This window comes from Hypanus sabinus, chromosome 6, assembly GCF_030144855.1.
Source record: "Hypanus sabinus isolate sHypSab1 chromosome 6, sHypSab1.hap1, whole genome shotgun sequence".
Lineage (NCBI taxonomy): Eukaryota > Metazoa > Chordata > Chondrichthyes > Myliobatiformes > Dasyatidae > Hypanus > Hypanus sabinus.
Window position 1 is genome coordinate 108539611 of NC_082711.1, and position 27604 is coordinate 108567214.

At 41.8% G+C, this 27604-nt stretch overlaps 1 protein-coding gene across 1 annotated transcript; it reads left to right on the forward strand.

Moving 5' to 3' along the window:
* The first annotated feature begins 13475 nt into the window (after positions 1–13475).
* LOC132395739 (hydra actinoporin-like toxin 1) lies at positions 13476–27255 on the forward strand. The gene is made up of 3 exons (XM_059972706.1): positions 13476–13612; positions 21328–21416; positions 26639–27255. Exons 2-3 carry the CDS (start codon positions 21331–21333, stop codon positions 27048–27050), a joined length of 498 nt encoding a protein of 165 aa, XP_059828689.1. The 5' UTR covers positions 13476–13612; positions 21328–21330; the 3' UTR covers positions 27051–27255.
* The last annotated feature ends 349 nt before the right edge of the window (positions 27256–27604 follow it).

The following is a 27604-nucleotide window of genomic DNA, read 5'->3' on the forward strand; positions in this document are numbered from 1 at the left end:
AGAAAGGAGATCTGGTAACATTCTTTTCTCAACTTTTAAAAGATTCGTTTACCTCTGTATTTCCAAATGAGCTTCCATTGATTGAAAGGGCACATCACTCTGTTCCCTGACATTTGAGCTCTGGGGCCAAACCGAGAGCAGTAATTGTCCGGTTCCATTACGTCCATGTTAAAGAACATCTTCTCCAAGTCGTTCAGCAGCGAGGTATGATCCACTATCAAAATGATCAGTTCTGTCATGTGCAAGATTACAGCCCAGAAGTAATGAAGGCACGAATAGCCTTTAAACCTCTAATGTCGGAATGTTATGAAAAGGGTCTCAAACCAGTGCTACTCTATAAGGCATGGCTTAGGATCACAACCACTGATGGGCATCGCCATGTCTTTCTCACTACAGCCGCCGCTCGAAGCTTTTTGGATGAACATTATCCCTCTGTTTCAGTCACTCAATTTTAATTAATCTATGGTAATGTAGTTCTGGTTCTGTGCTTATGCGCCTTTCTTTTTTTAAAAAAAAAAGTTTATAATCTCTCTATAAAGTTCAATCATTATAAACTAGTGTAGTAATATTTTACTTTTTAATTTAGTTTTTTTTACTCGAAATGCTTATTTTTTACTTTTCTCCTTTTAAATTTTCATAATCATTTGTTTAATCCTTTTGATTTTTTGCCATTTTTATTAATGATTGGAGGGGGATTTTTATTTTTTATGGAGGAATATCTATGTCCTCTTTTAGTTTTGTATAATTAAGATGGTGGTTCATTGTTCTGATTTCATATTTCTTCTTGCTCTTTCACTTCGCCATCTTTTTCTCTTCTTTTTACATTTTCCTTCCCATAATAGCCTTTGGTTCTTTTTTTTTAAATGCTCTTTTTAATTACTTGTGTCTTGGTTTTTGATTTATAATACACGCTGGTGTTTTTTTTTTCTTCCCTGTTTTCAAAAATAATTTTATGATGATTGTTATATTTTTATTTTTATTGTTTGGGATTTTAGGTGGTCCTTATTTTAACATGGTTTTTTTTTTGGAGTTGCCTTCTGGAGAAATGGAGGTAGAATTAGTATCATTTCTTTCTCTAGCCTTCTTGAGGCATAGTCTGGGAGCTTTCTGGGTGGAGGGTGGGGGGGTTTCCAATTCTTTTAGTTTTCTTATGAGTCCTGACGAAGGGTCTTGGCCCGAAACGTCGACAGTGCTTCTCTTATAGATGCTGCCTGGCCTGCTGTGTTCCACCAGCATTTTGTGTGTGTTGTTTGAATTTCCAGCATCTGCAGATTTCCTCGTGTTTGCTCTTAGAACTACAAAGATGTATACAGTGTCGTCACCTCCGGCTCTTCCCTGAGCTTTTGTTCCTCTTCCGGGTTCATGAGTTTGAATTATGCTTAACTCTTTATAAACCAAAGGGTTGATCTTATATAATTATGGCTCAAAGTATTAATTTTGTCTCTTGGAATACAAATGGTTTAAACCATCCACTTAAACGGAAGAAGATTTTTAAAGTATTCCAAAGACTAAATGCTCATATTATTTTTAAACAAGAAACTCATGTAAGGAACGAGGACAATCAGCATTTTTGGGTTTTGGAAAGGATTTCAGTTTCACTCAAATTCTCAGGCAAAAATAAGAGGTGCGTCAATTTTTATTGATCCTTCAATTACATTTGTTCATCATGATACTATTTCAGACCCGAATGGTAGATTTTTATTTATTACTGTTACTTTTTAATTAAAAAGTGCTTATGGCCAATGTCTATGCTCCGAATGTGGATTACCCTGAATTTTTCAAGAATTTATTTACTACTTTTCCTGCTCTTAATGAATATATGCTGATATTGGGTGGATATTTTAATTGTTGTTTGAACCCTTCGATGGATAGATCCAAATCTATTCAAGTCTTACTGAACAAGTCGGCTACACTTATCAATTATTTCATGAATGATTCTGGACCTCTGGATATTTGGAGATTCTTACACCCCACGGACAAAGTGTTTTGATTCTTTTCACATGTGTATCATTCTTACTCTAGAATTGATGACTTTATTATTGACTCTCACCTCATCCCATCTCTGATTGACTGTAATTATGATATTATCGCCATTTCTGACCATGCTCCAATTAAACTTTCGATCAAATTAATGGATACAGCATCTACCATCAGACAATGGTGATTTAATTCCAATTTGCTTCAAGACCTGGATTTCATTGTGTTTATGAAGCAACAAATTGATTTTTTTCTTTTCAACTAATTTTACAGAAGAAATTTCCTATGGGACACTTTTAAGGCATATATCCGTGGACAGGTTATTTCTTACTCTGTTGGTATGAGGAAACATATCAAGAAGGAAGCATCATTATTGGTTGATAAGATCAAAGAAATATCCTATTGTTCCTAGTAAAGAAATTTATAAACAGAGAGTCGAGCTTCAAATGGAATATAATTTATTACTTACATCCTCGACTGAAAACCAATTAATGAAAACCAGAAGTGACTTTTACATACATTGTGATAAATCAGGTAAATTATTAGCTAATCAATTAAAAACTTCCTTGGTTAAAGGCCAAATCATTAAGATTTGTAAACAAGATGATAATTTGACAGTTAATCATGATGAAATAAACAAATCTTTTCAAGATTTTTATTTTGCTTTATATAAATCTGATTTTCCTAATGATTCTAATACTATGCATGACTTCCTAAGAAAACTGAATGTTCTCAAATTATCACCTGAAGAACGTTTAATGTTAGAAACTCCTATTACAGATGAAGAAATAAAAAATGTCATTCATTCAATGAATTCTGGTAAAACACCAGGTCCAGATGGTTATACAACAGAATTTTTAAAATGTTTTTCTCCTTTTCTCTTACCTTGGTTAGGCAGAAATTTTAAAGAAGCAGTTAAATTGGGTAAATCACCACAATCATTTTATAGGGCTTCTATTTCTCTAATATTAAAAAAGAATAAAGATTCTACTGAGTGTGCATCTTACTAACTGATATCCTTGTTGAATGTAGATTCCAAGATTTTTCCTAAGATATTGGCAACTAGGTTGGAGAAAGTGTACCCTCAAGTTACTTCCGTGGATGAAACTGGATTTATTAAAAACCAGTACTCTTAAGATTAGGAGATTAATGAATATCATTTACACTCCTTCATGTACCATTCCAGAATGTGTCATTTTATTAGACGCTGAGAAAGCATTTGAAGAGTTGAATGGCCATATTTATTTACTGTGTTTGAGAAATTTAATTTTAGTTCAATATTTATATCTTGGGTTAAATTGATACATCATACCCCAGTAGCTTTGGTTGATACTAATAATCAAAGATCTCCCTTTTTTCGTTTATTTCATGGTACCAGGCAAGGCTGCCCTCTTAGTCCATTACTATTTGATATTGCTCTGGAAACCTTAGCAATTGCTATTCGGGAATCATCTGATATTTTTGGTATTACCCGCAGGAATAGGATACATAAACTATCATTATATGCAGATGATTTATTATTGTATAGCTCTAATCCTGAGGAATCCATTCCTGCAGTTTTACTTTTATTGGATCAGTTTAGTAATTTTTCGGGTTATAAACTGAATCTTAATAAGAGTGAATTATTTCCTTTAAATACGCACGTTCCAATATATGGACATTTACCTTTTAAATTGGTTACTGATTATTTCATATATTTGGGGGTTAAAATTACCAAAAAACATAAAGATTTATTTAAGTCTAACTTTCTACCTTTAATTGATGAGATTAAACCATTATTTACTAATTGGTCACCAATGTCTTTGTCATTGATAGGCTGGATTAATGCTATCAAGATGATTATATTACCCAAATTTTTATATTTATTTTAAGCGGTACCAATTTTTATTCCGAAATCTTTTTTTGATAGTGCTGATTCTAAAATCTCTTCTTATATTTGGCAAAATTAAAATACGAGGTTAGCCAAAAAATATTTACAGAAGTCTAAAAAGGAGGGTGGATTGGCATTGCCGAATTTCAGATATTATTATTGGGCAATTAATATTAGATATTCGAAATTTTGGTTATGGGACTTGGATAGAACTTTAAGCCCTCACTGGGTAAACCTTCAATGTAACTCGGTACAAGGGTTTTCATTGGGTTCTATTTTGGGGACCTCGCTTCCCTTTGCTCTTTCTGAATTGCATAAACTACTAGATAATCCATTAGTTAAACATACTTTACGAATATGGTTTCAATTTCAGAATTTTTTGGGTTAGATCAATTTATTCTAGCAAGTCCTATTATGACTATTTTTTTATCCTATTATAGATCAAGCCTATTTGATTTGGAAAACTAAAGGTATTTCACGATTTTGTGATTTACTTTTGGATAATTGTTTCATGTCATCTGAACAATTATCTAATAAATATAATTTACCAAGATCTCATTTTTTTAGATATTTACAAGTTAGAAATGTTTTAAAAACCATCCTTCCTACTTTGCTGAATATATACTGTACGGATAATTTGGAAAAAAATTTAGATTTAAATCCTTCACAGAAAGGTGCAATAGCATCTATTTATAACATAATTATGAAAATTTGTTCAGATGCATCTAATAAAATTAGAAATGATTGGGAAAGGGAACTTAAGCTTACTTTTCCTACCAAAAAATGGGGAAAAAAATTTCAGTTAATTAATTCATCCTCTATACATGCTAAACATTTGCTGATAAAGTTTAAAGCAGTGCATAGGGCTCACATGTCTAAGGATAAATTAGCTCGCTATTACTCTTATATAAGTCCAATGTGTGACAGGTGACATTCTGAGAATGCTTCTTTAACTCATATGTCTTAGTCATGTTCCACCTTGAAAAAATATTGGGAAGAAATCTTTGATATCATTTCAACATTTGAATATTGATTTACAACCTCATCCTATTACAGCAATTTTTGGTTTACCAATGATAGACCCACACCACTTAACCTCCTCAGCATGTTGAATGATTGGATTTCTTACGTTAATGGCTAAAAGATTGATTTTGTTGAATTGGAAAGAGACTAATCCTCCCACCATATTTCATTGGTTTGCTCAAGTTATGTTTAAATGTAGAAAAAATCAGAAGTGTTATATATGACCCTTCTATTAAATTTGATCAGACTTGGAGACCTTTTATTCAACACTTTCAGATGATGTGAGTTGACCCCTTTCCAAACCTATTTTGTGTTAATATATGTAGGGAGGTTCGGAGCTGGCGACACTAATGATCCTGTTTATTTTCCAATGTTATACACAGCCCATCTTTCTTTTTCTTTTCTCTGTTTTTTTTTTTCCTTTTTATGTTAGTTTTGTATTGGTTAGGTTAGTTTTTTTGTGAGGGTATAGTTTTTTGTTTGTTTTTATTTTCTTTTTTGGTTTTTTTCTTTTTTTGGTCTTTTTGGATAACTCAATTTTTTCTTTTATGTTAACTTTACATTTGTATTTTGAACATCCATGGGAGGTTTATTTCCTTTGCACTAACTGAATATGTAATTATATTTGTTTTCTGATAGCAATGTAATTTTAACAATTATGTAACAACATTATGTATATCCGCTATTTTGATAACAATAAAAAGATTGAAAGAGAAAGAAAGATCAAACACTTCCCTCCTGCATAGCCCTCCATTTTTCTATCATCCATATCCCTATCTAAGAGTTTCTTAAATGCCCCTAATGTATGTGCCGTTCTGACCTCCTTCACAAGGTGTTCAATGCACCCACCACTCTCTGTGTAAAGGTATTTACCTTTGACATCCCACCCCCATATATTCTTCCAATTACCTTAAAATTATTCCCACTGGTATTAGTCATTTCCACCCTGGGAAAAAGTCTCTGGTTGTCCATTCGATCTATGCCTCTTATCATCTTGTACATATCTATCAAGTCACTTCTAATCCTCCTTCATTCCAAAGAGAAAGGCCCAGGCTCACACAACCTACTTTCAGAAGACCTGCCCTCTAGTCCATGCAGCATCCTAACATCTCTTCTACACCCTCTCTAAAGCTACCATATCCTTCCTAAAATGTAGCAATCAGAAATTAACACAATATTTCATGTGTGGTCTAAACATATGTGGACATTACCTCTTGGCTCTTGAAATCAATACCTGACTAATAAAGGCCAACACATCATAGGCTTTCTTAAAACACGATCAACTTGCACAGCCACCTTTGAGGAATCTATAGACATGGACACCACAATCCCCCTGTGAAGAAACCTGCCACTCTTCCTGTATTCTGCTTTCAAATTTGATCTTCCAAAGTAATTCATTTCACGTTTCTGGGTTGAACGCCATCTGCCTCTTCTCAGCCCAGCTCTGCATGCTGACAGTGTCCCGTAGCAACCTACGACGGCCCTCCACACACTATCTACAATTCCACCAACCTTTATGTCATCTGCAAACTTACTAACCCACCTTGCAACTTCCTCATCCAAGTCATTTATAAAAATCACAAAGTACAGGGGTCTCAGAGTAGATCCCTGTGAAACACCATTGTTCACTGACCTCCTGGTAGAAAACTTTCCATCTGCAACCACCCTCTGCTTTCTCTGGACAAACCAATTCTGAATCCACCCAGCAAAGTTTCCCCAGATCCCATGCCTCCTGACTTTCTGTATGAGCCTACTATGGGGAACCTTATCAAACTCCTGACTAAAATCCATATTCACTCCATCCACGGTTCTATTTTCATCAATTTACTTTGTCACATCCTCAAACAATTCAATCAGGCTCATGAGGCATGACCTGCCCTTCACAAAGCCACAATGGCTCTATCTAATCAGGCTATTATTCTCAATATATTCATAAATCCTATCTCTAAGATTTCTCTTCAATAATTTGCCCCCCACTCAAGTAAGATTTACCAGTCTACAATTCCCAGGTGTATCCCTACTCCCGTTCCTGAACCAAGGAGTAACATTTGTCACCCTCTAATCATCTGATACTACAACTGTGGCCAGTGAGGATGCAAAGATCCTTGCCAAAGCCGTAGCAATCTTTTTCCTCACTTCCTGTAGCATCCTGTGGAATATCTGATCAAGCCCTGGGAACTTACCTATCTTAATGTTTTTCAAATGTTTTGGCACATCTTCTTTCTTAACATTGACATGTTCTGGGTTTTATGCTGACCTCACATTCGTCAAGGTCTCTCACTGGCAAACACTGAAGCAACGTATTGATTAAGGACCTTCCCTGCCTCCTCTGACTCTAGGTACATGTTTTCTCTTCTACCCCTGATTGGCCCTATCCCTACCCTTTCCTTCTTCCTGTTCATCACATGTGTAGATCGGTCTACCCCTGATCGGTCCTAACCCTATATCATTGTCATCTTTCTGTTCCTCATGTGTGTATATCGCTTTGGGGATTATCCTTAATACTACTCACAAAGGCCTTCTCATACCCCCTTCTTGCTCTCTAATTCCATTCTTCAGTTTCTTCCTGGATAAATTGTAACTCATCAGAGCCCTGTCTGATCCTTCCTGAACCTTATATAAGCACCTTTCTTCCTCTTGACTGGATGTTGAACATCTCTTGTTAACCCACCACCTTTCCCTGCCTCAATGGGACAGGCCCAATGGGCTCTCGCCAGCCTCGTCAGAAAGGTGAAGGGAGAGCTGGGCTGAAGGGCCTGTTCCTGTGCTGCCCAACGGCATCACAAAGGGCATTGCACCTTTCACTTGTCTGTTTTCTCACATCTTACCATTGCTGACAGGGACAGCATTTCTTCCCATTCTCAACTGCTGAAAGTTCAACTTCATCTTGAACTGCTGAAAATACTTTGACAGTACAATATCATATTAATTCTGAACAAGGAATTATTCAACATAGTATATCCAATACATAAATGTGTAAGTATAACTTCTTCTCTCCTTTAATACCCATCTCCCAGCTGAGTTCCCGCCATCCTCTGAATTTTCTATAAATGCCTCCTTTCCTTTTCCTTATCCCAACAGTGACAGAATAGACTTCTTAATTATGGCTTTCACCTCCCCATTTTGCAAAGGCACCCCTATATTTATATCGCTAATTTTAAGAGATAGCTTCGGGAGGATGTCTGCCATCTCATTTCTTTCAAACCTGACATTGGCAGAAACCCATATGAAATGCATACACAAGCCTAGACCCTACAGATGTGTTCCAATCTGAAGAGGAATGTCTGGATGACAATTTGAAATTCCTGCTGTAATAGAAGTTCAAAACAGAGAATGAATCAGAGCACCAATACACATATTCAGGGTGTACATCTTTGACCCTTTCCAAGGCTAAGGTGTGAATACTGATGCATTGTCTGATAATCTTTCCTCAGTACCCTTCTGAAACTTTGGAACGTAAATAGAAACATGTGTACGACCATTCACTGGACCTTTTAAACCACCTGTGTAGATATGCAAGAAACTATTATATCGCATTGCAGATATTACTGAACTTCCTGTGCCACTGATAAACATTCATGCTTCATCTTGATCTTTTCCTGAAGGCCCAAGACAACGATAGGCAAAGGGGAAAACCAGAAAGTGGTACACTGGGATTATCACCGACATTAAACAACATAAGATTTGTGTCCATTCATTTCCCATCCACCTAAAACAAAAGACTACACATACAGTGCTTCCAACACTCTGCTAATGTTGCCAATAAAGGACGAGCAACTCTATCAAGTCATTTTATTGTCATTTAACTATATGTGTGAGTATATTGCGTATAATTACAATGCCCTGGTTAAGATCTTTACCGCTAAGCTGTAGGTATTTCATTTTAGCAGTTCTGTAAGAGCAGTCTGTTCTGCTTTCAGCCGACTTGGGTTTGAACTGAGATAAGGGGCTTTGTTTTTCAATTTAGGATTCTGGTGTCAGCCAATCAGGATGATGGAACTGGGAGAAGGTTCTAGAGAACGCTGGGCGGAGAGGTTTTTGTGATAGACACTGGTGTGGGTTGAGGTCTTTTTGAGGATGCCGCCCCTGTTGAACAAGGCACTTTGTGCAGATGAATGGCTTCAAGGTGGAAGGACCAGTACTCCCGGGGAGACCCGTTTGTTGGACACGGACTTCGAGGGACATTCAGAAGGTGTTTGTTTCACACAGATCAAGGGTCCAGCTCGTGGGTTAAAGATGAGCTCCAACTCATGTGCATATTTGAGTGTTTAGTTATGATGGACCCTTTTGTTTAAATAACTGGTTAAGTTTAAATTCTTAAATTTACTTTCTTTATAACAGTATGCAGTGTACGGTCTATGATTTCTTGCCATCGGTGACAGTGGGGTGGGGGGGGGGTGTAGTAAATCACACTGCATTCACACAAACCAGGGTTCGGGTGGGCGAGACATCCCGGCCTCGTGTTTGGTGGGACCAAAGTCGTATACATCCCAGACGTACGGGGCTGAGGAAAGGTAGTTTCCTCGCAGCAGAGTCCAGGGGCTGTTAACGAAGGCTAACAAGCTGCTTTTCCGGAGATGCCCAGTAATGAGGGGTTTCACTGAGGGGGCTGTTGTCCCAGGTTGAATTTGTTGAACGTTGTGTGATTGCCCTAAGGATTTATTAAGTGGGCTTGTGTTTAAGACTGTGTTAAACCATTGTCCAGGAAAGTGATTAAGATACGAGGTTATGGGCGCCGCAGTGTTTAAGTGTCGGTTCTATTCAAAGACATTGCCTGCAGCTAATTCTTGTGTTCTGGGCGGGATGGATATCTGCAGCCCAGATGAATTGTTGATTACGGTTTAAAGTAAAGTTGAATTATTAGTGGGAGTGACGATCAGTTGAACCGAACGGCAGGCAAAGAGGTGGTTTTAGTGCAGACCAACAATGACGAGACGCGAGTGGATCTGCCTGGTACCACTGGGGTCCCGGCAGAGGCAGGGCCTTGGGCTGTCAATACTTTCGAAGAAGAGGGGAGTGCAGGCGAGCGTGCCGAACTGGAAGTCGAGTTTCCCGTAGCTGGGGGCGGAGACTTACAAGAAAAGTTGTTCTCGTTTCTGCAGAGTGAGGGGAAGGAGTTTGATGATGTGAAAGGACCTTCAGCGATTGTTCCAAATTCTGAACTCGTTTTGGCCATTGCATCATTGGTCGATAAATGCAGAAGTATATCTGCGGAGAGCTGACGTTATCGTAGGCTGGGAGTGTTTTCTGGGGTCAAGCCCACATACGAGGGGGAAGAAAAATATGAGGCTTGGGCTGAGCAGACATCTCAGTTACTGGATGAATGGCAGTGCTCAGATAGCAGAAAAAGATCTGAGGGCCTGCGTATTCAGATGGTCTGGGTTGGTGACACCAGGCCTGACAAGGCCAATAGGAAACCAAACCCACTGGTGGGATGTACCAAGGTGAGGGCTGCTACTAAGCCAGGTCTCTTAACCAGGGAAATGACTGGTACTTTCTGTTACAACAGAAAGATGGACATTGTACAGATAATAGGGAAAAGATCACTCCCCACTGTTATGCAAACTTGGTGTATCATCTGATACCAGTGTAAGATCTGTAGCAGACTGTGTTGTGAAATAGATCTATCCTCGTATTCTTACCCTCATTCAAGCACAGCAAACATTTTCATTCAGAAAGTCTGTTGCCACCATTCCATTCACATTTGTATCATTACAGCCCCACACGGTACAATAAGCATTAAAATCCACACACCATATAATCTTACATTTCCCATTTCCACCCGTGCTTGCCAATATATCAGGTGTTAACCCTTTCACAAGGGTTATAAAAATTTATTATCTGCACTTTAGCATTTGTTACCCAAGCTTCAACCACGATTGACTCACAATCTCGAAAGCTTTGTGTGCTGTCCCATTTTGGCAAACATAGCCACTCTTCCATTGTCCCTTTTCCGATCATGTCTTTTTCAACATCATCTTCTATCTTGAAACTTAGACAGGTTTCAACCAGGTTTCCTGTACACATACAACATCAGGTTTATTTGGTAATTCTTCAATAAATTTCTTAAGCTCTTGACCATTAGCTAATAGGCTTTTAGCATTCCATTGTAAGATTACAAAACCCATTGGCAACCTTCCTGTGAAGTCTGAACATTATTTACTGTACTCCTCTCTGTAAGACATCATTAATAACTTACAGAGTTAAGACTTTTATTTCTAGAAGCTTTTCTACAGTTTTTAATATAATTTTTTCTGCCCTATTTTTAAGTTGTTCTCAATAATTGACCATGTCTATCATGAAGGTAACAACTTTAGTTTATCAATAATCAAACAATCTTTTGTTATACAATCATACACTTTACACACCGGCTTTAAACTGTCTGTAGTTTGGATAGTCATTGACACTGTCTTCCGTACATCCTGCAGAGCCTCTGCATATGATATGCCCCTTTCCACCCAAACACGCCGCACTTCCACAGATTTCCTATATACAGGGCAGGCACCCTGCATAACCTGAGCTAATTCTCCTCGACAGTTGCTACAAGTTAGCCTAATGCCTTCTCCACAATTGCCATAATCGTGTTTTCCACCACAGCTGCCACACCACACTTTACCCTAACACACAGCTGTCACATCACCAAACCTCTGGTATTGGCCACCTCACATGGACTTGAAGCATATATAACATAAATTAACTCTATCTGGCAACGTATTTTCCTTATCAGCACGCATAAACCGTCCATTCTAACCCCACCCATGAAACCCTTTTAAACATTTAATGTCCACATCTGAACCTGCTGTTGGGAGTTTTCACTCAAGTTTTACTTCCTGCAAGGGAAGTAAAGATGGTACGAAGCCTTCCGACTAAATTATTTTAACTTGGTGAATGGATACATCTAGAGACATGCCAGAAATTATTCCCCAAAATCACTGTCATTCAATATAATTCCTGAGTAGTATTTTCCTTCATCCCACAGCTTTTTACCCCAAAGGTGTCCCATGTTGCTTCCTATCTTCACAGAATACAAAGAGTGTCCCATCTCTTAAAGGTTTTGCACCCACAACAGACCCACATTCAAAACTCCACAAAACCTTAAACTCTTCCTTCCTTCTTTTATTTAAATCCTGTCTACTGCCTTCATCACTGGATGATAAGCCATGACAGCCCTCAATTGGCCACTTAAGTTTCCATTTCCCAGAAACCTGCCATTCATCTTCCTCCATACAACCTCTATCACCCAATACCACGTCCCGTTCGCTATCTCCTTCTTCTCTATCACCTCCTGCCTGAGAGAAAGCTCCCAACAGCAGGCTCAGTCCTAACACAAACAAGTGAAAATCTGCAGATGCTGGAAATCCAAGCAACACAGACAAAATGCTGGAGGAACTCAGCAGGTCAGGCAGCATCTATGGAAAAGAGTAAACAGGCGACATTTCAGGCCAAGACCCTTCACCAAGATTGGAAAAAAAAGATGAGGAATCAGAGGAAGAAAGTGGTGGAGGGAGGGAAGAAACGCAAGGTGATAGGTGAAACTGGGAGAGGGTGATGCAAACAGCTGGGAAATTGATTGGTGAAAAAGATAAAGGGCAGGAGAAGGGGAAATCTGATAGAAGAAAGCAGAAGACCATGGAAGAAAGAAAAGTGGAGAGAAACACCAGTGAGGTGATGGGCAGGTAAGGAGATAAGGTGGAGAGTGAAAGCGGAATAGGAAATGGTGAAGGGGGGGGGGGCACTGTCTGAACTTCGAGAAATCGATCTTCATGCCATCAGTTTGGAGACTACCCAGTATAGCGTCTTCATCGCGGCAGTAGAAGAGGGCATGGGCTGACATGTCGGAAAGGGAATGGAAAGTAGAATTAAAATGGGTGGCCACGGAGAGTTCCCGCTTTTTCTGGCGTACGGAGCGTAAGTGCCCGGCAAAGCGGTCTCCCGATCTACGTCGGGTCTCACCGATATACAGGAGGCGAGACCGGGAGCACCGGACACAATATCTGACCCCAACAGAAGTGTCGCCTCACCTGGAAGGACTGTTTGGGGCCCTGAGTGGTAGTGAGGGAGGAGGTGTAGCACTTGGTCTGCTTGCAAGGATAAGTGCCAGGAGGGATATCTGCGGGGAGGGACGAATGGAAAAGGGGGTCTCGTAGGGAACGATCCCTGCAAAAGGCGGGGTGGGGGTGAGGGATGCTGGGGTTGATCCCGTTGGAGATGGTGGAAGTTCGGGAGAACTATGTCCTGGACGCGGAGGTTAGTGGGGTGATAGGTGAGGACAAGAGGAACCCTATCCGTGGTGGGGTGGCAGGAGGATAGGGTGAGAGCAGACATGTTACATTGGCTGTTCTATTTATTATAAATTACTATGATTGCACATTTAGACGGAGACATAGCGTAAATATTTTTACTCATGTATGTGAAGAATGCAAGAAATTCAGTCCATTCAATGCAAATGTCACAAATTCAATTCAATTAATTCAATCCAACTGGAACTGCGAATGGAACATTTTAACATTTGAGAGTTTTACTTCTTTGCAAGCTCCCTCTTCAGGCCTGACCACAATAAATCCTTCATCTGTGCGAAGCCCTCTCGGTTTCATTTTAAAAGAAAACTGCACGTAATAATCCCCTTTCGCCCAATCGCTGTCTCCGAGTTGCTCTCACCCAGCCCCTATCGCCATTGTATTTCGATGCAGAGAGTCAGCCAACGGGACACGGCAGCTTCCAGTTATCCCGCGCACTTTGGAGGTGAGAATCCTGTGGGAAGCAATTACGGGACATACAGATTCCCGGGGATAGTGACGGCTGGAAAAACTTTGACACTGGCCGCAGAGTAAGCGGTGGAATCAGATATCCCAGCGCTTCAGTATAACTAGTGTGCAGCCGAGTAAGCACCCTGGCGTTTTGCTTTCCGATATTCCGGACGGATTCCTGGTCGGTATTCCATCATGGAACCCCAGAGCCTTTAACTGCCGTAACTAGGAGCAACAAACAATCTGCTGCTGGGACGCTGCGGGTCGAGCAGGGAACTGTCGGCATTTCACGAAAACATGTATTAGGACCGAGAGAGGAGAGAAGAGACGCCAGTTTAAAGGGGTGGTGATGGGGGTGAATCAGGGGCCTTCAGAGACCGGTGGATAGATTGAAATAGTGGGCAGAAGCCAGGTAAGGGGTTTGGGGGTGGAGGTAGGCAGATAATAGGTGAAGGCAGATAAAAGGAAAGATGGAGAACTGACGGGAAGGGGAGACAGCTAGGAGTATAAATCCAGAAACCGTGAGGGGATGAAAAAGGATAATGTGGGCGGGGGGGGGGGGGGGGAATAGGGGAAAGGGAACAACATTCAAAGGACTGGAGGAGGATTGGAAGGAGAGGGGTGGGGTCACTGTTCACGAGGGTTCGCCGACATTGTAAACTTTGTTGTTTGTACACGTTACCTCTGTTCATTCCAGACCAAAATACTACTTTAAATAGAGAAATACACGGGGTGTTATGTTGAAGTTGCATAAGAATTTGGCGAGGCCTAATTTGGAGTATTGTGTGTAGTTATGAACACCGAGATGCAAGTTTGAAAGAGTACAGGGCAATTTAAAAGGAGGACCTGAGTTACAATGAAAGATTAAATAGGCTAGGGCTTTATTCCCTGGAATGTGGAAGATAGAGGGGAGATTGGAGAGCTGTGCAAAATTATGAGGGTTTATAGATAGGGTAAATGCAAGCAGGCTTTTTTCTGCTGAGGTTGGGTGGGACTACAACCAGAGGTCATGGGTTAAGGGTGAAAGGTGAGATCTTTAATGAGAGGGAACCACATAGAGAATGGTGAGACTGTGGTGGATGTGATTTTAGTTTCAATATTTCAGAGAAGTTTGGATAGGTTACTAGATGGGAGGGGTGTGGAGGGCGTGGTCAGAGTGGAGGTTGATGGGATGAGACAGGACTAGATAGGTCCAGAGGCCTGTTTCTGTGCTCTAATCGACTATAAGAGACTGTAAGATTTTGGGGGGTCAGGGGCCCCATAAAGAAGGTGGGGGAAGGTGGAAAACCAATCAGAGGAAAGATCAAGGGGTGGGGGAGGGGATAGGCAGGTGAGGTGAAGAAGGAATCTAAAGGGAAAGCACTATGGGTAGTAGAAGAAGGCAGAATCATGAAAGAGGTGATAGTCAGATAGAGAGGAGGCAGAGTGAAGGTGGGCTGGTGGAAGGGAGAGGGAGGGAATTACCGGAAGTTAGAGAATTCAATGTTCATGCCAAGGGGCTGGAGACTACCCAGATGGTATATGAGGTGTTGCTCCTCCAACCTGAGTTTGGCCTCATCATGGCAGTAGAGGAGGCCACGTATGGACATGTCCGAATGGGAATGTGAAGCAGAGTTGAAGTGGGTGGCAACCGAGAGATCCTGTCTGTTGTAGGTGCTCGACGAAGCAGTCCCCCAATCTGCGTCGGGTCTCGCCGATGTAGGGGAGGCCACACCGGGAGCACCTGATGCAATAGCTGACCCCAACAGACTCAAAAGTGAAGTATTGCCTCACCTGGAAGGACTTTTTGGGGCCTTGAATGGTGGTAAGAGAGCAGATGTAGGGACAGGTGTAGCACTTACGCTTGCAGGGATAAGTGCCTGGTGGGGGATCTGTGGGAAGGGACGTGTGGACCAGGGAGTCATGAAGGGAATGATCCCTGTGAAAAGGAGAGAGGGTTAGAGAGGGAAAGATGCCCTTAGTGGTGGTGTCCTGTTGAAGGTGGCAGAAGCTGCAGAGGATAATATGCTGGATCTGGAGGCTGGTGGGGTGGTAGGTGAGGACAAGGGAATCATGGTCCCTGTTGTGGTGACGGGAGGATGGGGTGAGGGCCGAAGTGCGGGAAATGGAGGAGATGCGGGTAAGGGCATCGTTGATGATGGCAGAAGGAAAACCATGATTCTTAAAGAAAGAGGACATTTGGGATGTCCTGGAATGGAAAGCTTCATCCTGGGAACAGATGCGGCGGAGACGGAGGAACTGGGAATAGGGAATAGAATTTTTGCATTGGGCAGGGTGGGAAGAGGTATAGTCAAGGTAGTTATGGGAGTCAGTGGGTTTATAGAAGATGTCAGTGGACAGTCTGTCTCCAGAGATGGAGACCGAGAGATCAAGAAAGGGGAGAGAAGTGAATGTACCAAGTGAATTTGAGGGCTGGGTGAAAGTTAGAGGCAAAGTCGAAGAAATTGACGAGCTCAGCATGGGTGCAGGAAGCAGCACCAATGTCATTGTCAATGTAGCAAAAGAAAGGTTGGAGAGCAGCACCCACTTCAATTCTGCTTCCCATTCCCATTCGGATATGTCCATACATGGCCTTGTCTACTGCCATGATGAGGCCAAACTCAGGTTGGAGGAACAACACCTCGTATACCGTCTGGATAGTCTCCAGCTGCTTGGTATAAACATCGAATTCTTCAACTTCTGGTAATTCCCTTCCTCTCCCTTCCCCCATCCCACTTTCACTCTGTCTCCTCTTCTAGGTGCCTACCACCTCTCTCATGATTCTGCCTTCTACTACCCATAGTGCTTTCCCCTTACATTCCTTCACCTCTCCTGCCTACCCCCTCCCTGCTTCCCCTCCCCCCACCTTCTTTATGGGGCCCTTGCCCCCTCCTTCAGTTCTGATGAAGGGTCTCGGCCCAAAACGTTGACGGCTTCTTTCAACGGATGCAGCCCGACCTGCTGAGTTCCTCCAGCTTGTTTGTACGTGTTGATTTGACCGCAGCATCTGCAGTGTACTTTGTGTTTACTGTAAGATTTTGAGGTCTGGAACATTATTACATTCCTTACTATCAAATTATGGCACTGATATCCTTTGAGTTCCTGTTTTTCCAGCAGCTGTCTGACCTCACGTTCCACCCCATTCCATCATCTGGCATGTTTTCCTGTTTGCACCTGTCATGCACCTGTCATGCACCTGCTTCTGTTCACCAGCCCCACACCTCCCGCTCCCCCACCCCCATGTAGCTCCATTTACCTGTCAGCCTTCACCCCTCTTTGGCCCACCAATCACCAGCTAGCCTCTGGCTCACCCCACGCCACCTCTCTTCATACTGGTCATCTACCCTATCTCCACCTTCCGTTTGGAGGCAGTGTCCCAACACAAAATGTCGACAATTCTTTACCCCGCCCCCCCAACCCCACAAAGAGGTTGCTTGACCTGGTTAGTTTCTCCAGCACGTGTTTGTTACTTAAAGTAACTGACTGTTGATTACTGTCCCATGTTTAAATTCTGGGGTTTGCATTTGTATATCCCCCTTCACAACCCCCAACATATTTCAAAACATCCAAATTACCTTTGGTAACAACTGACAGAGCAGGAAAATCTGACAACTAATATATCGGTTCCATCACACTGCACACATCAATGAGACAAGACCAACATGAAAGTTAAGAACTGGAGCAAACCTCTTGATTTCTTGAGCCAGTCTTCGGTTTAATAAGATTATGGTGCATCTGTCTGTAATGTCGAGTCCACCTTCCTGTCTACCTGTGGTAAACTTCCACTCCCTTATCAAGAAACCACCGGCCTCAGTTTTAAGAATATTGAAAGAATCTGCTTCCACTGCCATTCTAAAGAAGGACTTTGCAAAGACACACAGCACGCAGATATTCACCTTATTTCTTTAAAAAAGCAAGCCCTGACTTTTAAAGGCAAGTTGGTTCTGGATTCTCCCACAAAACGTAACATCCTTCTCCACAAACAGAGGAATTTACAATGACAAACGAGTTTAATGTAGAACACTGCAGCACAGTAACAGATCCCTTAGTCTACAATGTTCTGTTGAACCATTTAAACTAGTAATCAAATGGACAACTAATCCCTTCTGCCTACATAATGTCCATTTTCCTCACTTTCATGCGCCCATCTAGAGATCTGGGGGAAGTCTCTGATGTACTGCCCAGTCAGTGCATTCCAGTATTTTAGTAGTGAAGGAGATAGGATAAATAATGTCTGGTACGCCAGGGACCTGGCTCTTAGAAACATGTTCTTAAAAACCCATCAGTTCAACCTGGGCAAAAGACAACATTTTGGTTGTACATTTCAAATAAAAACAGAATATTATAAAGAGATTAAGAACTCTTAATTCATCAAGTGTGAATTTATCAATTTTGAATTCAGTGAGGAGAGAACAGTATACTATTGGAATAGTTAGAATTTGGAATCAGTGAAGCTTTAGGAGATTTAGTGGTTCTATAGACACAGATCATTGAAGTGTGATTGGTAGGTGCAGGTGATTTTCATAAAGGGTAACAAAATCCTGGTCTACTTATGCAAAGGAGGAGTGTCAGTTGGTGTGATTCCACATCTATACAAAGCCCTATCTAAACCCCACCAGGAATAATGAGAGTGGTTTCTGGCACCAAAACTTGAAAAGGATTTATTTGAAAATGCTCAGAAAGTCGAGCAGCAACTGAAGAGAGAAATGGAGTCAAAGTTTCAAATTGATGCCTTTTAATAGAGAAATTTGAAAACAATTATGTTCTAAATTGCACAAAAAGTAAAGGGGTGGAGAGAACTTAATGACCACAGCATTAAGGAGGAATAAAAATGGAAGAGAAAGAGAAATTATTTGCACTATTTGGGGAGCATATTCTAAACATCAGAGACATTTAGAAGTGAAGATATTTAAAAGTCCAATGTACAGAAGGTGATGGAACTTTGGAAATCTTCGATAAAGTGAGGCATGAGAAAAAGGCAATTATGTGGAAAAGGAGAGTGTAAAAACTTGGAGCATAAGGTTGAGTGAGTCTTTTTTTTTGTTCGTGGTTCAATTAGAGAAAATGTCACATTACCGAGAGGTAATGTTGCGGCTATATAGGACCCTGGGGGGAGTACTGTGCTCAGTTCTGGTTGCATCACTACAGGAAGGACATGGAAACCATAGAAAGGGTGCAGAGGAGATTTACAAGGATGTTGCCTGGATTGGAGAACATGCCTTATGAGAATAGGTTGAAAGAACTAGGCCTTTTCTCCTTGGAGCGAAGGAGGATGAGAGCTGACCAGATAGAGGTATATAAAATAATGAGAGGCATTGATTGTGTGGATAGTCAGAGGCTTTTTCCCAGGGCTGAAATGGCTAGCACGAGAGGGCATAGTTTTAAGGTGTTTGGAAGTAGGTACAGAGGAGATGTTAGGGGTAAGTTTGTTACTCAGAGTGGTGAGTGCGTGGAATGGGCTGTTGGCGGCAGTGGTGGAGGTGGAAATGATAGGTGGAAATGGAGAGGTACATGGACCTTAAAAAATAGAGGTCTATGGGTAAGCCTAAGTAGTTCTAAAGTAAGGACATGTTCAGCACAGCTTTGTGGGCTGAAGGGCCTGTATTGTGCAGTAAGTTTTCTATGTTTCTAAAATTTGAATTTTATTAAGTATCTCAAAACCAGTTCAAATGGAGGAGATCACTATCCCATTTGATTCCATGTTTCAAGGCTCAGCCGCATTCTCAATTCAAAATTCAGAGAAAATTTATTATCACAGTACTGTTACGTACCCCGTAACTGGGTGACTTACCAGCAAAGATAGAAGTGTCCGTTGGAGTCTGGTACTATTTTCCAAACAATGTTTGTTAGTAAAATATACAAATCAATATCAACAATACAAATATACAGATAATACACGTTAGCAATACTAAACCTAAAAGTGTGGGTATAATAATAATCCATAATAAACAAGCTCTATTGATGTCTAGGGGATAATGAATTGTCATATGTGAATATAAAGTTCAGTTCAGTCCATGTAGGCTGAGGTAGTTGTTGGTTCTTTTGTTGTAACCGTTGGAGGGAGAGAGAGAGCGATCAAACAGTGACAGCTATTGTCTTGCAAGCCTTCCTTTACGATCTTGATCCGTCGATGTGCTGTTGTGGCCATTCAGGTATGACCCCTCTGTCCTTTAGCTAGACCGTTCTTCTATGGTGGACTCGTCACCCAGACAAGGGTGGACACACACACAAGCCCCCACCGGCCTCGCTATAAACACTGTGAGTTCAAATTGACCAATCCTTTGTTCAGTCTCCAATACCCCACACTTTTCTCGTGGGTTCCAACACTTAAACAGTGCTCACTAGTGTGTCTCTTGGTGCATCTCCTGGTGTGTCTGAGGGGTGTCTCCCCAGACTTCACTTTTATCCCTACTCACAGGGTCTCAGGTGTCAATCAGTTTTGAATGGCTTAGCCCATCAAACCAGCCCACTCCGGCTGTCCACTGAGGAATTTTAATGAACAGAATAGTACCAAGTAAACAGCCCTCTCCAGAGCCGTGAGTCTTACAGGAGTCATAATATGGTCTCTCTCCCCCGGTGTTATCTCACCCTCGTCTGAAGCAAATGTTCCAGTCCCAGTAAGTTTTGTTCCATCTCTTTCTCTCTCATTAACAGTCTGGTAACAGTAACGGTTTGTAATTCTCCCAGGGGAGGGGGACATGGGCAACCTTGCACCCTTCTGCCCATCAGAACTGTTCATCCTTCGTAACAGTACATATGTGCCATCATTTACAACCGTGAGATTAAACTTCTTGCAGGCAAACTCAATAAATCCAATAACTATAACTGAATCAATAAAAGACCACAGCAACTTAGATGTTCAACAGTGTGCAAAAGACAACACACTGTGCCTGTGGCAATACACAAAGAAAGAAATAATAATAAATAAATACACAATAAACATTGATAACATGAGATGAAGAGTTCTTGAAAGTGAGTCCATAGGTTATGGGAACAGAGTGCAGGGACATGTGAAGTTGAGAGAAGTTATCCCCTCTGGTTCAAGAGCCTGATGGTTGAGGGGTAATAACTGTTCCTGAACCTGGTGGTGTGAGTCCTGAGGCTCCCGTACCTTCTTCCTAATGGCAGCAGTGAGAAGAGAGCATGACTTGGGTGTTGGGGGTCCCTGATGATGGATGCTGCTTTCCTGCAACAGCGCTCTGTGCAGATGTGCTCAATGTGAGATGTACCCGTTGGAGGCTTTTCCCATAATGGATGGGCTGTATCCACTACTTTTGTAGGATTTTCCATTCAAGTAGAGATGAACAATAAGTGATGGCCTCGACAGCAATGACCCATATTCTAGTGCTGCATTTTAAGCATTCTTTCTAATGCCAATTCTTTTATCTTTGCTGGTGATGAAAGTATACAGAACTTCTTCAACTCGCTCTGTTTAGCGAATTGAATCCATTGATCAACCATGAAGCCCTAACGATGATCATGGCATCTCAGACAAAGTTATTCTGTCTTTCCCTTTAAACAGCCTGGGGTGCAGGATCCTGATCATACACAGCCAATAGGGCTACAGAAAGTGTGGGTTTCAAACAGAGCCTGAATTTATTCAGCCTATAACCTAGCTTAAGAATGCAACTTGTCTTATGAGTTAGTGTGAACACCAATAAAGTAAGTGACATGTTATTGACTGTATTTACATCCATTCTGTTGAACTAATTATTTTTGACTTGATTTTAGGGAATGGCTGAAGTAACAAGTAACTTTACCAGAAGTGTTGAGATTCAAATCATCAACAACAGTGAGAACCAGAACTTAACTTGTCCTGCGTAAGTGTTCCAACGTATGATATCTGTTCTGGAAAACAAGGGGGGCTGGTGTTTCCCACCTACTGTTCTGAAGCCGAGCCTGCCAAATGCCACACGGGTACAGCTGCTAGAGTTAGTGCCTCATAGTGCCAGAGACTAGATATAACCTTGACCTTGGAGTTTCTTTGAGGGAGTTTGCACATTCTCTCTATGGTACTGTAGACTTCAGAATCAGATTTAATATCACCTGCATGTGTCAGGACATTTGTCTTTTTTGCAGCTGAACATTGGGGGGGGGGGGGTAGAGACGGGGGAGAGAGAGACAGAGAGCCCGATTCATGAGATTGAGGGGTGCTCGATCCCACCCCAAACCTCAGTTTGTGTGGATGCTGTGTCTTTCCCTCCCCTGTTGCAAACTAATGCCACAAAATAACCGACAGGACACTGCATACGATTAAAGGAATTATATTTATGAATCTTAGCTAAAGGGTCAGTGAAGAATAACAAAAAGAAAAGGCCCATTCTAATTGAACAGTCAAACGTGCACAAGTCGGAGCTCATTGTGAATTTCTCTGTTAGTCACGCGCTGGGCCCTTGGTCAACGTGAAAGCACACACCACCTTCCGAACGTCGCTCGCAATCCATCTCGAACAAACAGGTCTCCCACCAGATCGTACACTACAGCCGGTTCTCCCCAGCATCATCTCTCTTCATCTCCTCTCAAACAAAAGAAAACCTCAAGCCCAACCTTATTGTCCCTCACCAAGAAAACCCCCGCTAATTGGATGGCAGACATTCTACATCATCCCTTATCTTCAAAGATAACCCAAACAGGCTGACAGCAGAACAGCAACTCTTACAGAGCAGCTACTGAACCAGGGCATTATATATATAGTTAAATAAGTAGTGCAAAATATAGTGAGGTAGCGATTCATGGGTTCAATATCCATTAACAAATCAAATAGCAGAGGGGAAGAAGATGGTAGCAATGAGAAGAGGGCATGTCTTGGGTGCTAGGGGTCCATAATGATGGATGATGCCGTTTTGAGCCATCACTCCTTGAAGATGCCCTGGCTGCTGGGAAAGCTCGTGCCTGTGATGGAGCTGACTGGGTTTACAACTTTCTGCAGCTTATTTCCATCCTGTGCAGTGGATCTGATTTCAGGCCTGCAAGTAGTTGGTTTAATCATCCATTGTCATTGTCCTGAGTGAGTACAGGATGTGAGTAGTACAAACCAGGGCTGGTTGATGAGAATGGCAAAGTGCAGATTGACGTTTGACATTTTTGTCAGTCAGGGCAACGTTTAAATCCTGGCATCCTCTGTATGTCCTTCCTGTCGAATGCCAGGGTTTTCTCCAGGTGCTCCGGTTTCCTCCCTCAGTACAAAGAACTGGATAGGTTAAATGACCATTGTAAATTGTCCCATGAGTAGGTTAGTGTTAAACTGGGGATGTGAGGGATGGGTAGGTGTTGCGTCTTGATAGGCCGCAAGGGCCTATTCCACCCTGGGTCTCTAAATAAACCGATAAATGTGCATACACAGGAGTATAATGAAGATTTCAGCAGCATCACAATAACATAAACTTACAAACCTTTTACAGGAAAATACAAATAGAACAAAAACATGCCCATTAAGTGGCCCTAGTGTTGCAAAACTGTAGTGATCAGAGTTTTGCCAGTTGGTCCAAGAACTGAGTGGTTGAAGGGAAGTAGTTGCTCTTGAACTTGGTGGTGTGAGACTTCAGGTGTCTGTGCCTGCTGTCTGATGGTGGCTGCAAGAAGATGGCATAGATACCCATACAGTGAGGATCTTTGATAGATGCATTGTCTCTTATAGATACAAAAATTCCAAAATGAAAAATCTTTTAGAGCACTGACATGGTGCCACAAATGGAAAATTTCAGAAGGTGCAGGGAAGATTCACGGCAATACACGTGTCTCGGAGCAGCACAGACGGTCCCAAGGAGTGACCTCATGTATGTAATGAACAGAAGCTAATGAAAAATAGAAAAACATTGCATAAAGTGAAAGAGTGGACTTGTCAGCTTCAGTGAACATGTGTGACTTAACTTTATGCTGATCACGAAACAAAGATCTATCACAACAAACTGAAAACTGAAGGTAATTGTGAACGTTCAATCAGCTGATTGCAGAAATTTAAGAAAAGGCACAGTATTAAATTGTTTAAAGCATCTGCTCACCATGAAGCAGCAGGAAAATTCATCGATGAGTTTACAAAGATTGTCGCTGATGAAAATCTAACACCGGAAGAAGTCTGCAATGCTGATTGTTTTTATATTTTACCTAACCCCACCCCCCCCCCCCAAAAGGAAAATACAATAACAGTGTAGTATAACCTTCTAGTCAAAACATGGCACCGTAGTTGGAGACTGGATTCCACTCACTGACCACTCTCTGCGTAAAATACTCACCCCTGACATCTACTCTGTGCCTACTTCCCAGCACCTTCAAACTATGCCCTCTCATGTTAGCCATTTCAGCCCTAGGAAAAGGCCTCTGACTATCCACACGGTCAATGCCTCTCATTATCTTGTACACCTCTATCAGGTCACCTCTCATCCTTCAATATTAATGGCTTGATGTGTATGTGTGATGAACGAGTGTAAGACAAAGACTGCTTACCAGTAGCACTTAAATTCAGAGTCGGAAATGATGGGGATCCCAGGCTATCTCATTATAGATTCCAAAATCTGAAACAAGCATTTTGGGTGAACTACCGATGGTGGGGAGGGATGTGTCTGTGATGTTATGGGCAGAGTCCACTACATTCTGCAGCTTCTTACATTGCAGTCCATTTGAATTGCCATACCAGACCATGGTACAACTGGTCTGGATAGTACATCTGCAGAGGTTTGTTAATGTTCAGTGACATTCTGAACCTCCTTGACTTCCTGAGGAAAGTGTACCAGTGACTTTGCTTTCTAATGATTGTACGTGTACCCTGGGCTCAGGATAGGTAATCTGATATGTAAGTGCCGCAAACTTAAAGCTGCTGACACTCTGCCACCGATCCTCCAATGGAGACTGGCATACCTTTGCCCTCATTCCCCTTCATGATTCAACAATCAACTCTTTAGTTTCGCTGACATTGAGTGAGAGGTTGTTATGGCAGCAGGTGTCATATCTCCATAAGACAGAGGAGCAGAGTTAGGCCATTTGGCCTGTAGTGTCTGCTCTGACATTTAATCATGGCTGATCCCCTTTTTATCCCCTCCTCAGCCCCACTCTCCAGCCTTTTCCCCATAACTTTTAATGCTGTGGCCAATCAAGAACCTATAAAACCCTGCCTTAAATACACCCAATGGCCTGGCCTCCACAGATGCCTGTGGTAACAAATTCCACAAGCATACCACCCTCTTCCAAAAAGGAATTTCTCAGCATCTCTGTTTTAAATGGACGCCCCTCTATCCTGAGGCTGTACTCTCTTGTCCTAAACTCTCCCACCATGGGAAACACCCTTTCCACATCTAGGCCTTTTAACATTCAGAAGCTTTTAATGAGTTTCCCCCCTCATTCTTCTAAATTCCAGTGAGTACAGACCCAGGGTCATCAAACATTCCTCATATGATAACCCTTTCATTCCCAGAAACCTCCTTGTGAACCTCCTCTGAACCCTTTCCAAGCCCAGCTCATTTTATCTTAGATAAGTAGCCCAAAACTGTTCACAATACCTAAGGTGAGGCCTCACCAGTGCCTTATGAAGCCTCAGCATCACACAGAGCATAGAAATCTACAGCACACTACAGGCCCTTCAGCCCACAATGTTGTGCTATACAAATAACCAGCAGGTTTCAATGAGACACTCCCCTGTTCTTGTGATTATTTTGAGTACAGAAGCAGAGATACCAAATGCTCACCCCTGCTCTAATATTCTAGAGTCTTGAAATGAAAAGCTGGCATCACATTTGCCTTCCTCACCACCGACTCAACCAGTAAGGAGCATAAGGGGAGGGTAAAAGATGAGATTGATATAGCATCGGTATTAATAGATACAGATCATTGATACAGATTTGGTGGCTCAGAGGGATTGCTTCTGTGCTGTGTCTTTCTTACTAACTGCCTGTTACACCTGCTGGTGTTTAGGGCAGCAATGAAAGTCCTTCATCACAGACACAGAAAATGGCAAGCTGGCAGTCCAACACTCCCAGCTTAATTCCATCGGCCATAACATAACGCCAAAGCGGAACTTCAGAGATGCTTGCATTCTGAAATAAAAACAGAGAATGCTCCACAGGTCAGGCAGAGTGTATGTAGATAGAATGAACATTTTTGATGAGAGGTTCTCCACTGTTATGCGCCTACTACACTGCCGAAATTTAGTTTTCGTTACACCTGTGCACACAACAACAAACTTGACATTCGACTTTGACTTGAAACATTAACACTCTGTCATCGTCCTCTAAAAGTACCTGTCCTGCTGAATAGTTCCCACATTTTGCAATTTTTGTCACAGATGTGTTTAGGGTCACAGCATGTAAATGATATATGGCAGCATCTGGACTCTCTTTACAGAGAGTAAACACGAGATTCTGCAGATGCTGGAAATCCAGAGTAATACACACAAATGCCAGAGGAACTCACATCTACGGAGAGCAATAAATGTTTGATATTTCAGGCTGAGACATTTAATCAGGATGTTGAGCCCCAATAAAGCGTCTCGGCCCAAAATGCCAACTGTTTATTCCTCTGCATTGATGCTGCCTGACTTGCAGAGTTCCTCCAGTACTTTTGTGCGTCAGATAATGCTTTATTTGCAAATATTTTCACTGCGGCTGATAACATGTTTAAAATGAATGTGTAATGCCATTTACAGATTCTTTGTTTATTTATTGAGATAAAGCATGGACTCGGCCCTTCGAGCTACACTGCCCAGCGGTCCCCTGGTCTAATCCCAGCCTAATCATGACAATTTACAATCACCAGTTAACCTACCAGCCAGTATGTCTCTGGAACATGGAAGGGAGCCAGAGTGCCCAGAGGAAACCCACGCAGTCACAGGGAGAATGTACAAACTCCTTACAGGCAGCAGCAGGAATTGAACCCAGGTCACCTTTATTATAAAGTGCACCACCATGCTGTCCTAATGTTATGGATGAATTTGTACAAGTGCCTTCTGGTTAAAGGAGCTAAACATGCTTGGGCTGGGAATGCAGGAACATGATTTCAGGACCTGAGAGAAGCTCCCCCTTAATGCCCTGCTTTTGCCTTTGTTTATTTACAGAGTTTACCTTTCCAGTGGTTTTATTGCCACCTTGCCAACACCCATTATTCATCCCGGCCAGAAAGGAAATGCTGTTTTTGTGAGGACCTCGGGTACAGCTCGAGGCAGTGTTGGGGTGCTGACCTACGGATTTGGTCAGACCCAGATTTCAATGCTTTTCTCCAATCCATATGATTACAACTTATACCCAATGGTTTCTGCTCTCTATATCCCTCCTGCGCCTGAATTAACGGACGAAAGCCTATTTAACAAGATGTATTACGAACTGCCACAGAGTGAGAACTTTGCGAAAGCAGAGCTGCGCACTGGGTCTGCAAAGATTTCGGTTACTGGGGGTAATCTTGTCATTTCAGCCACGATTAAAAAAATGGAGAAATCCCTCATTGATGTGGTTATCAGAGATGTTTATTAGCCGAGTAAACTCTGAATTGGCAGCCCAAAACGTAAACTGTTTACTCTTTTCCATAGATGCTGCCAGGCCTGCTGAGTTCCTCTCGCATTTTGTATGCATTGTTTTGGATTCTTAAATGATTTATTTTCTTTTGATTTGATACACTCTCCATCGTTAATAAAACAACCCTGATCGTTTCATTAAATCTTTATATATGTTGACAATATTGAGCTGAAGTTGCACTTCCGTCATTTTGATTTTTATTCAGATTGAAATACACACTGTAGTGTTTGTTGGTACGATACTGCTACTGTATTCACAGTGCACCGTGAATATATTATAACAAAGTTTTCAGAATTATTCAGCCTTTTGAGACGTGCTGACTGTCTGTGCGACAGTTGTTGGAGTTAAGCATCTTACTTACCTGCTCGTCGAAACCCACTTCCCTGTGGGAGGCGGGGACTGGCCTGTGTAAGGAGCTTTGTAGACCCCCACCGGTTTCCGTTTAGCTGAGAATGTTGTAGGTTTCTGCAGGTAAAATGAAGTGAGGTGTTTTCATTGAACTCCACGGCCCC